Genomic DNA, 12,151 nt, shown 5'->3' on the forward strand with positions numbered 1-12,151 from the left:
ATCTCACCTGTCTAGGATCTGGGCTTCAGCAGCATTCCCTCAAAGGAACCACATGTATACAAAATGATCTAAGAACATTCAAGGGTAGAAATTCATGTATTTCCCTTTTGCGTGGAGTGAGCATATAGAGAGGATTTTTGACACTAGAGGTCATGTGACACTTGAGGTAGAACAGCGATCAAATGGGTTTTGCCCTTGTTCTCAGCATACTGAACAAAAGACAAAAATGAGTACCAGAAGATTGTAGATTACCTCCAAACTGCTCGAGAGATTGGTGAATGTGTTGAATGATCCTAGAAAATGTACTGCTGAAGTAAAGATGTTGATTTTTACCAATTTGTATTGTTGAATTGTATATTTTACTTTGAGGCAGCATATTATTTTATACAACAGTAACAAGCAGGTGCTAAAGTCATGACATTTCAAACTCTGGAGAGGTTAAAGATACTCTGGAATCCAAACACAAAGTAGGAGTTTGTTAGTTTTAAAAAATAGTTAAAAAAACATAAAACCTACTTCTTTTGGATCCTGCTTTAAAACCCATTTCACAGAGGGTAAATTGCTGAGACCCAGACAAATCACCTGATCAAGAGTAATAGTGCCATGTTTTATATCTTATATATTATTCTGAGTACAATCTGTTATTCATACACTAGAACAGAACATATTACTTCTGTATTTATTCTGGCATTGGGAGACCCCAGTTTCAAATTCCTATTAACTATTGCTTAGTCATTAAACTCACTAATACTTATGAAATCCCTGATCTTTAACAAACATAGATGCATTTACAATCTTTATGCCAGTTAAAAACCCCATCTTATATTTTGTAGAAGAATATTTGTAGAATGTCGTTTGGATTGGGTAACTGCTTTATATGTATAAGCCCATACCACACAGTATTTATGCCCTATCTCACATTGCACTAGTTTTTCAAAAGATTGTATAATTCAGACTGGATCATTTTCAGAAAACTGCCCATTTCTGCCTTCAAATCCATTCAGGTATCGTTAACCGACAGGTTTAGTTAACAGTACTGTATGCACATAACTCCACAATAGGACCCTAAACACAGGCAGTCAGCTGTGTTTCTCCAAACCAGGACTGGGCCACCGAGACCCTAGGGATGGGTCTGGCCCTGAAGTTTCCTTTATCTGGCCTAAAGGTCTTAACTACTAAAAACAGGTAAGTTTACCATGCTCAGGTTTCAACTAAAAAACCCTCCAGTTAAAATAGGCACATCATAGCTTGAAACAAAGAAAACCTCTCAAAAGTTCCCCAAACCCACTTCTACCTCACCAACATGTACTCTGTGCTCCTACCCACTCTACAATCCTTAGCATTTCTAATGCTGAGAGCTAGCCATTTTAGCCTAGGTTAGCAAACTAAACATGATTTTCACCCTCCCCCCTTCCTCACTGCTTCTCCAATCCAAGGGGCAGGGAGGGTGAAAATCGTGTTCACGCACTTGCTGACCTAGGCTAAAACGAGTAGCTTGTGGTTCAGCAAGTGTTCATAACCCACCCACTTCCTTAACCTGTTGTATGAATAAAGCAATCACATCATGTCATAATACGGTTGACTTGTTTGGGCATTATCTGTTCTATAATACAGCAATTTTGTTTTGTTAACAAAACAGGCTTAGAATGTTTATGAACCTGTCAGCCTTATGAGGTAGACTGGACAAGAAGCACAACCAGATGAGCCAATTATACTTTACTGTACAGTTATATTAACAGAATCTTGCAAGTCTGGAAGTACTTCTCGCCTGTCTCCTTTGCAGCTCTAGGGGACGGTCTCTTTGCAGCCTCCTGCCCTGCTGCGGCCTAACCTGCCTTTTATCCGACTGATCCCTTGGCTGCACCTTGCTGCCCTGTCTCCCAAGGTTATCCCCACATACCATCACAGAACCCAGCCAGTGGTGGGTTTGAAGGACACCCTCAGCATTGGGATGATGAGCCATAGCTGATCCAAACCTAAGCCATGTCAGACCCAGCTGATACTTGGAGACACGGGGAAATATCAGGGTTTGGAATTTGCCTGGAGAATCAAAAACCATTCCGAAAGAAAGCAATTTCAAACCATCATCTAACTGTTGCTGAATCAAGCTGGACACCAGGCAATCATTGTCTTAAGTTAACCACGGGTAAGAACACTAAGTCTCATGTGGGGGACTTAGTGTTCCAGACTCTTCCGTTTTTCCGCCACTTTTGCAATAAAATAAATTCAATCATCTTGCAGCAAGCAAGATTATCTTTTAATCATATCATTCCTTCAAGCAATGCACAGTTGAGGTGAGACGGACCATCCTACCGAACGCATAAAAAAACAAACCCTTCTCACGCCCCTCAGGAATCAGCGTCAGTGAACTCCTGGGGACTTACATCTGTCTAAGTCCGCACGGCCAACATTGAGGTACTCGTGACTTAAGGAAATAAGCCACCGCTGCCTTCGTTGGCCGCCTCCTTCCCCTCCCAGCAGCGAACGGTACCCCGAGCTTCGCTTTTCTGAGAGACGCGGTTCAAAGTTAGGGAAACAGCGGTCTCCGCCTCCTCTGGCCACCTATTGGCCGCAGTTTGCTCATCATTTCCCCGCCAGGGAAAGGGAGGGGCTAAGTGACGCCCCGGAGACTGGCGGCTGCCGCCTTTGCTGTTACCTAAACTGGAAGGCAGCATGAGAGGAGCTTGGAGAAGCAATTGCTGAGAGCTCGCTGGAGCTCGTGGACTTCGGGCAGGAGGACTTCGCCCGCGGGGGAATAGCAGCAGCAGCAGCAGCAGCAGCCTCTCCTGCCACAGCATCAAGCCAGCTTTTTTTTTTGCTTTTAAAACCATCTTTGGCTGAACGCTGCTTTGTTTTACCTCCTTTGCTCCCCTTTCTCTTCCATCCTGCCAAACAAAGGAAATAGAAGGAATTCCGATTTGCGGGAGACATGCGTTCCATCAGGAAGAGGTGGACTATCTGCACGATAAGTATCCTCCTGATCTTTTACAAGACAAAAGAGATTGCAAGAACGGAGGGGCACCCGGAGGCGCAACCCAGCGGGTAAATGCAAAGCTTTGCTTTCCCACGTATTTGACAAAAGGGAAGAGAGCTGGGATGTGCGCACAGGGCGTTGAGGTGCAAGGGCCGGTTGCTCCCCGCATCCTACCTCGCCAACTTGTACTGAGTAGATGTGTATCTTTCTGAGGATGTTGTGAAGGTCTCTCTCCCCTCCCCCGCCCACTTCCTTTTGATCTGCAGTCTGCGATTTCACCCTCACGTAACTAAGCGTTGCGGCCGGCTTCGGGAAATATGTGGCCACAAGGCGAAAATGACGGTGGGCTTTTTCGAACGAAGTTGGAAGGAAAAAGGTGATCGCCCAGATGAGTCCTTTGGTGGCTGGGCAGTTGCTAAGAGGAATGAAGCAGGAGCACATTGGGGATTTTAAAGCGGCGCCCGGTTCCGAAGTACTGTAGCGAGAGCAGCTTGAGATGCGGGAAGCAGTTCTCACGCCGGCTCCGTTCCGTTATTGTGCTGGTTGGGGGAGTGGCATTCCTTCCAGAAGTTCAGCTGTGTTTTATTAAGCGTGGTTGCGGATTAGGATCGGCCTGGTTCTAGATGGTAATTCAGCGGGAATTACTGGTTCTAGATGGTAATTCAGTGGGAATTACTGGTTCTAGATGGTAATTCAGTGGGAATTACTGGTTCTAGATGGTAATTCAGCGGGAATTACTCACAAGTTAGTGCTGTCATATATGATGGCTTTATTCCGAACCCCGACGTTCCTTTCCCTTCTGCTTCTACTGGGTCCCACCCCATCTCTTGATCCTTCAGATAGGATTGACTCCGAAGTAAGTCCGGCAGTTCTCAAGCCCTCCTTCCGATGGAATTGTGCTTATCCTCGGAGGCTCGCGCGATATCCTGAAGGCTAAGTTTTCTAGGAGTGTAGGGACGCGTGTCGTCCCTTTAGAGAAGCATTTCCTCCCTCTGGTTCTTTCTTGTTGCCCTTTCATTGCAACACAACCTCCAGAGCCTCGTGCTGCTATTTTTCATTTGAGATTATGACAATTGTACTATTCATATTGTCACGCGTCTCGTCTGTCGAGCGTTGGCACTTTAAAAGCAAAACAAAACTTTAGTCTGTCTAGTGCAACGTAGCTGTGGCGAGACTGCAGTTCGGTGCTCGCGTTTAAAAAAAAAAGCCCCCCCCCATTTCAATATACAGGGTTGCATTTAATTCTGACGGGCTTTTGGACTAGGAAAAGCAGCGAGATCGGCCGTGTCGACTTATGATTTGGAGGATTCAAGGAGGATGCTGGCGGCGGCGGCTGCATTCTTTTCGCTGACAATGACGGGCATGGCACTAACTTAATCTTTAAGCAGGCTGGTTTGGTGTAGGCATGTCTGTTAGTAGGTAGGAAGGAGTGTCCGAGGGGGTGGGGAGCTGGAGATGCCTGGGAAGTCCAGCGTGATTCACGTACACCAGAAGAACGGCGAAACCGTTTAGGTAGGGTGACTGTAGCCTTGCCGCGCTCTTCCCCTCTCCTCCAAGAGATAGATGCCGCCTGCACCGGGGGACGGGGGTGTGCCTGTGCTCTTCGCTAGCCTGCCTTCGCCCTGATTCCTGCTCCCGCCACCCGCACCTGCGCCTCTCATGCTTGCCTGTTGGCCCCTCGAGAAACCCCTGTATAACTGGGGAGGGTAAAAAGTAGCGCAGCGTCTCGAAGAGAAAGGCGGGAGACGTGGGGACGCGTGGCAGCTGGGGCTGGCTTGCTCCCATCCTTTTCACCCTTATGCAGTCCCATCCCCAGGATGCCTTTTCTTTGCAAAAGGCTCCGGATCACAACCCGCTGGCAAAATCTTCCAGATGCAGTTCTGGCCAGGAAACGTGGGAGCGTGGCGTGAGAGGCAGCCCACCCCGGTAGCCTGGCGGTGGCCCTTCCTTCTCCGGCTTCCTCGCCTGGCGGGGTACGGCGCCCAGATGCGTCCGAACCGAAGGGAGGGCCAGCTTGGCAACCTCAGCCTGCTTCGTTGCTTTGTGCTTCACTTTCCGAGCAAACAGGCAGAAGGCGTCGCGGTCGCGCTTCCTCTTTAGTGAGCGTGGTCTGCAAATTCTTGCAGGCTTTCGCGAGGCTTGCACGAACAGGAAAAGTGCTGCGCCTGTTGTTGGGCTTCGGTGGTAAGGTTTCCGAACTGCCGGCAGAGACAAAAGATTAGCTTCTTTGTTAGCCGTGAGCCACGATTCTTGGCTTTCTCTCTTCTGCCAAACAGTGGCGGCAGCTCGTCACCTCCGCCTTCGTTAACTGTTGGGATAACCCTCTGGAAAGTGAAATGCAGCACATCTATCCGGGTTAAAGTGCGTCCGCCGGACCTTACGCTTGTTGAAAAGTATGCCAGCATTAATTGTGCTGCTCCCATTGCCGGTATCTGTTCTGCTGCAGGAAAGAGCCCAATAACTATGTTTTCCTTATTTATTGGGCTAAATTAGGGAAAGGGATTGATGGATGCCCTTGGATTCCTTTCTTCTCCTAAGTATCCCCTGCCTGAGCTAAAATCGCTCTCTTTAAGGTGGGAGGGCACAAGTTTAGACAGATGCTTAGAATGACATGCTTAGCCACCTATCAAGTGTGCCAACAGGTGGCAGGTGTTGTGGGGGGATGCAGGGTGAAGAAGAGGGGAGGGAACTGCTGATAATAAACAAGCTCTGTGATGCAAAGACATGGCAGTGCTGGCTGTAAGTGGCCAAGGAGTCCAGCTCTGACATGGCCAGCAGCATCTGAGAAGAGCCAGTGGGTGCAATTCATCAAAGTCAGAATGGAGTAGGCAAAATCCCCCCCCCCCCAGCATTGGACAGCCACAGGAAATGCAACTGCATGATATTCATCCTGGAGGGTTGATGGGTCACAGTGACAGTTTTAGTGCTTTCACAGTGACAGTTTTAGTGCTTTCATGTGAGTCTTCAGAAATTACAGAAATAGGAAAAAAATCCAGCTGTGTGAAACCCCTTGTTAGCAGAAGCTGTGGAAGACCTGTAAAGCGCCCAGTGAGGACAGAGATAGCAGCCCACATCTGGCAGAACTCCTTAAAGCAAGAAAGACAGAGGAGTTGATCCTCAGTCAGTGCAGGTCTAGCATTCTTTTGAAAGAACGCTATGCCTGTCTTTAGAACAGGGTTCCCCAAAGTGGTCATGATCCCCAAGGTTTGATGGGACTATCCATTGTTGTTGTTGTTGTTATTGTACTATTTAGTACTACAAATAATAGTAGTAATTATTAAATTATTTTCATATAATAAATGTTTGGGAGTCAATGAACCATCTAAAGCTTCATGAAGGGGTCGATGAGCTGAAGAGTTTGGAAATCCCTGGTTTAAAAGGACCCTACTTAAAACTGACAAGTGCTCTGGGCAAGGATTAATGCAGGTAACATGCCTCTTTCCATAATCCAGGTTTTCAGGCTCCCCTGAAACTTAGGCCAAAAGGCCAGGAAGGCAGTGCCCTTAGGAGGGGAGGCATGGGGTTTAAATAAGTCAAGGCTAACTTGTCTCTTGATTTCAGCACTGCAATTTCTTTTTAAAACTTTTTTTTTCTCCATCTATTTATCTATCTTATCTCTCCTCCTCTTCATTCTTCTTTCCCCTCCCAATAATTAAAAATCTCCCAGCAAAATATTTCTGTGGGCTAGTCATTTCGTTCAAGAATAAGTTGTGAAACCACTGTTTTCTTGGGCAGGTCTATTTATTAAAAACATAGTTTAGAATTGGATACACAATGATGCTGAAATCTGAGTTTTTAACTGTTCCCCAGAATACATATTCATGACCTCCTGAACACTCACTTACCAGCAGAGAAGTGAGAGAATATAATTTGCCCCTTCCTTTGAATGTGTGTTTGTGGAGAAGGTTAATAAGCCATCTACTTTCACAGTTAGATAGTTACATGCAGAATTGGGAGTTGATTGGTATTCTGTTACTTTCTGAGTGGGTTGGTTAATCTGTTGTAGCACAAAGTTGTTTGAAACATGATTGAAACATCCAGTGGAATTACTACCAATTTTGGCCTCATCTTTGTTGATATACATGGCTTCAGTCAGAGCTAAACTGGAACCATTTCTCCCACTCCACTCCACTTCACTTATTTTTTATTTTATTTATTTGGAAACTTCTTTGCTTCCATATTAACCATCTACAGCAGTGATCCAGTTTCTTCCAGTGTTTTGAACTAGAACTTCAATTTCCATTGGACATTAACATGCTGGCTGGAGATGATGGGATAGGAATTTTAGTCAGAGACATTTTGAGAGTACCAGTGTTGTATATCCTTTCTTGTCCATTGGCAAGACTTGTCCATGAACTTGTCTATGGGCAAAGCTAAAGAAAAAAGGCCATGAACTATCTGGTTGACCTTGTTATGCTGAGTTCAAGCACATTACTTGAGTCATTTGAATCAAATTGATTTATTTGTTTGATATCTATTTGACTCAAGTAGATATAAGCAATAGCTGTAAAAGTTTAAAACAAAGTATAAATATCTAAGTAGTGGTTAGTGGTTGGGGAAAAATGAACAGGGGGAGAGTCAACCATTGAACACTTCTTTTTACAATGTATTTTTATTACACTATATCTTACTTTTCTTGCATCTCTATTTTTGATCTCTTACTTTTGTACAATGCTTATGCAATAATAATAATCAAATGCAAAAAAGCACATTACTTGAATGTTCCATGATTTTAGCATATTTTTTTAAAAGATTGGCATTTGAAGAGCTACAGCAATATTTACACAGCTAAAGGATAATGTATGATCATGTGCCTACCTAAATCTCTATAGCTTGTATATTTTTCACCTGCTGCATATCAATTGACTCTGTAATTGTCCATTTAATAACTGTTTGAAAGATTTTAAGTCGGAATATATTAATATCCATAAAGAAACAAGCACCAAAAGCAAAATGAAACAAATGTATCCCAACTGCCAGCATATCTCTAGCTATCACTGATCTCGGATCTTGTTGGGCTACAACATGTCCCAAATGACTGTTGAGTTTTGAGATTCCCTCAGTGGTAGCTTGTTGTAAAAGTATTAGAAATTAACACTTTATGCTTTTCTGGCATTCAGTAAAAGCAAATATTGCTTTATATGTAAGCTAAATGTGGTAAGGTCCAAAGCATTTTAAAAATATTGCTTGCCTTACAAGAAAAAATATATCCATTCTATCTTATTGGTTAGGAAGGAGGCAGAAATGTTCAGTTTGATCTTTCTGAAGATAAAAAAAATGAAGAAACAAGTATTCCTTGCAGTTAGCTTTAGCAAGCCAATAACATGGTTGCATTATGATGCTCTCCAACTTGTAATTTAGTTAAAAGTTTAGAATATTGATATAATTTTTAAAGTAAAAGCAGGATTGTATTTGGAGCAAACTAGTATTTGTCAAATAGTATTCAGTGGCCAAATTATGGCAGTAGTACCCTCCACAAACAAAATTGTATATAGCACTAAAAAAATGACTTTTCAGGCAAAGGGTGATCATTTGACTGTAAATCAGAACATTCAAACTGTCCCTCACTCCCTCTACCCACCATCTCTCTCTCTGTCATGGCAGCTTCGATGATTAAGACTGTAACAAACACATATCATGAGATACAAATCCAGAATTTTATTTATTTATTGAACCTGTGAATCAAGTTCTGGGGCAAAGAGGTGCTACCTATGGACAATTCAGTGGAAATACGATGCACTGACATTTATATTTGAATAAACCTCCATAGTATTGAACTATAAAACTGGAAGATGTGAAGCTATCTGGAAGTGTGTTCTCAGATGATATGAGTTCTACTTATAACCACAAGAAATAATGTTATGCTAGTTCATGGTGAGAGTTTTTATGAAGACTTTTGATTAGAAGCATGATACTCTTCAGATGATTTTATTTTTCACTGAGTTTGTTTGTAAGTCCCCTTTCATAATAGATTGAGTGACAGTTTCTGTGGGAAAAAGTGGCCTCTCTTAACTAGGCATTTGCTGACAGAAGCAGGTAAAAAGATAAAAAGAACATAAAGCAACAGAGATTCAGCATAGAAACAAAATTAGGGTCATAAAAATGTTTAATTAAGGACAAGAGGCAGAATCAAGTTCAAATTAAATACTCCAAATTCTCATTTATTTTGCAAGATTTAAAAACTGCTTATCCTGATGAAGAGAAAATGACACGGATTTCTCAAACAGAGAGTTGTTTGCACAACAGACTAAGTTCAAAAAAGTTTAGTTGATGAGGTGTACAATACTGCCATCTTACCTTCACGCCCTCCATTGTGCTCAGCTTTGTGACTAACCATGTCCAAACCCCAAACAGTGCCAAAATGGCTTATTTTGATTTGGATAACATGAGTATATGCATATGCATATGTATTCTTTGCCCCATCTCAGATTTACTAAGTATGAAGTAAAACTTGCTTGGTTTTTTTTTTTAGGTTGAACTTTGAGCTGTAGATCTATCATACATATTGGATGAGATGCACATCTAGCAGATATATTATCACTGATCCTAGCTGCTGAGCTTGCCAATTGGAAGGTCAGCTGTTCAAATCCACGTGACAGAGTGAGCGCCTGTTGCTAGTCCTAGCTCCTGCCAACCTAGCAGTTCGAAAACATGCAAATGTGAGTAGATTAATAGGTACTGCTTTGACGGGCAGGTAACAGTGTTCCATTTAGTCATGCCGGCCACATGACCATGGAAGTGTCTACGGACAATTGCCGGCTCTTCGGCTTTGAAACAGAGATGAGCACCATCCCCTAGAGTCGGACACGACTGGACTTAATATCAAGTGAAACCTTTACCTTTACCTATGTGTTCTCTTAGACAAGTTTCAGGATGCTATGAAGCAGAACTATAGCCTTTATGTAATGATTGCCTATTCCAATAAAAGGAGTCTCATCAGTAGTTACTAGAGAAAACTAATTTATTGAATGAATAGTATGCAAAGTACGAATAAAGCTGAGAATGAGCAAAAGCGCGCCAAATACAAACTTAAAAAGCCTTGCTCCCATTGCGAACCCTCCCCTCAGGCTAGCATAGCAACCCCCCCCCCCCAGATGCTAGCAACCGTTAGAATCGGCCTGAGAAAGTAACCTTGAACAGCAGAGATAACCCAAACATACATTCCAGAAGATCACAAGTCAGCACAAAGGAAATTTACCAGCGTGGCGAGGCAGGCACGCAACTGCAGATATGACATGTGAAATGTTACGAGGAATCATAAACATCGGAACGGGAACATGACATACTGCCCCCCCACCAAGAAAAAAAACTTAATTGTTAAGGCACGGGTTTATCAGGGTAAGCAGCATGAAACTGAGCAACCAAGTGGGGAGAGCGCACATGTTGTGCAGGGACCCACTCTGGATGAGAGAAATGCTTCCAGCGAATCAGATATTGCAGGGTGGAATGGAAACGTCTAGAGTCTAATATTTCCTTGACTTCGAAATGTTGTTGACCATCAATCATTATGGGGGGAGGTGCAGCCGGCTCAGGATGCCAATGGGTAGACTCCACGAATGGTTTAAGCAAACTGCAATGAAAAACAGGGTGTAAGCGCTTGAGATTGTGAGGTAAGTTCAACTTAAAGGTAACAGGATTAATCTGAGCAACAATAGGAAATGGACCTATGAACTTGGGCGCCAGTTTTTTGGATGGTTGAGGGGATTTGATGTATTTGGTGGAAAGGTATACTCTATCCCCTATTTGAAAAAGAGGTTGTGGTGCCCTTTTTTCGTTGGCATGTCGTTGATAAGTGGCTTGAGCATCGGCTAAAGCTTGCTGTATTTTTGGCCAGGAATCTGCCAGTTGTGAGGCCCAATCGGTCGGGGAGGTGGGCGAGGTAGACGGTGGAGGCAATTCAGGAATAGGGACAAAGTCATGGCCGAATACAGTACGAAAGGGCACTGCCCCAGTACTTTGATGCACAGCATTATTGTAAGCAACTTCAGCAAATGGCAGGAGGTCTACCCAGTTGTCTTGTTGATAATTAACAAAAGCACGTAAATATTGCTCCAACGTGGCATTAACCGCCTCAGTATTTCCATCTGTCTGAGGATGAAAAGCCATGGATAGCGCCTGTTTAGTGCCCAATAGTTTCATAAATTCCCGCCAAAAGCGTGAAGTAAATTGTGTTCCTCTGTCGGTCACCAAGCGGGCGGGGCTACCGTGTAATCTGTACACGTGAACTAGAAAGAGGCGTGCCAGCTGTTGTGCAGATGGTAGAGACGCACAAGGGATGAAATGAGCTTGCTTCGAGAAAAAATCCTTAACAACCCAAATGACAGTTTTTCTCTGGCTAGGAGGTAGATCCACAATAAAATCCATAGAGATTTCCTCCCAGGGGTGGGAGGGATTGGCCACTGGCTGCACAAAGCCCTGAGGTTTCCCCCCTTTTCGTTTTGCAGTAGCACAGACAGGGCAAGACTTGACATAGGCTTTTACATCTCGCCGCAGGGTTGGCCACCAGAACTGTCGGCGCACTAGATGAATAGTTTTTGTAAAGCCAAAATGCCCAGCTGTTTTATCGTCATGAGACCTGAATAGCACGGTTTTGCGCAAGGTTACAGGCACATAGAGGCGATCATCTTTCCATGCCAAACCTTGCTTCAAAGTAACCTCGCTCTGATTGTTTTGCAACCAAGTATCCGATTTCAACTCTGCCAGAAACCTTTGTTGCAAATCTGCAGGAACGGATACATGTATCGCGCTAGGACCGGCAGGAGTGTCAGGTTGCTGCGCTCGCGTCTGACTGCGAGTGACTGCTGCTAGTGCCATTTGGGAATCTGTCCAGAGGGTTCCCACCACATCTGGGGCTGTTCCTGAATCCTGGGGTTGGCGCGACAGTGCATCAGCTAAAAAGTTTTTCTTTCCCAGAATGAATCTGAGTTTAAAATCAAAGCGGCTGAAGTACTGAGCCCATCGCACTTGCTTAGGGCTGAGCTTGCGAGAGGCAGTAAGGGACTCCAAGTTTTTATGATCAGTCCACACTTCAAAAGGGTGTGCCGCCCCCTCCAATAGATGCCTCCAATTCTCCAAAGCGGCTTTCACCGCAAAAGCCTCCTTTTCCCAAACATGCCAGTGTCTCTCTGTCTCAGAGAATTTACGTGACAGATAAGCACAAGGCTTTAATTGTCCTTG

The 12,151-nt window shown here is 44.1% G+C and overlaps 1 protein-coding gene across 1 annotated transcript in view; it reads left to right on the forward strand.

The window, feature by feature from the left end:
- The first annotated feature begins 2,816 nt into the window (after positions 1–2,816).
- The window catches only part of ST8SIA4 (ST8 alpha-N-acetyl-neuraminide alpha-2,8-sialyltransferase 4), a 106,050-nt gene continuing 96,715 nt past the window's right edge, over positions 2,817–12,151 (forward strand). Inside the window, exon 1 of the mRNA XM_063295391.1 lies at positions 2,817–3,042. Within this exon, the coding sequence (XP_063151461.1) occupies positions 2,930–3,042 (113 nt within the window). The 5' untranslated portion in view covers positions 2,817–2,929. The remainder of the gene's footprint in view (positions 3,043–12,151) is intronic.

The sequence above is a fragment of the Candoia aspera genome, chromosome 2 (genome assembly GCF_035149785.1).
Source record: "Candoia aspera isolate rCanAsp1 chromosome 2, rCanAsp1.hap2, whole genome shotgun sequence".
Lineage (NCBI taxonomy): Eukaryota > Metazoa > Chordata > Lepidosauria > Squamata > Boidae > Candoia > Candoia aspera.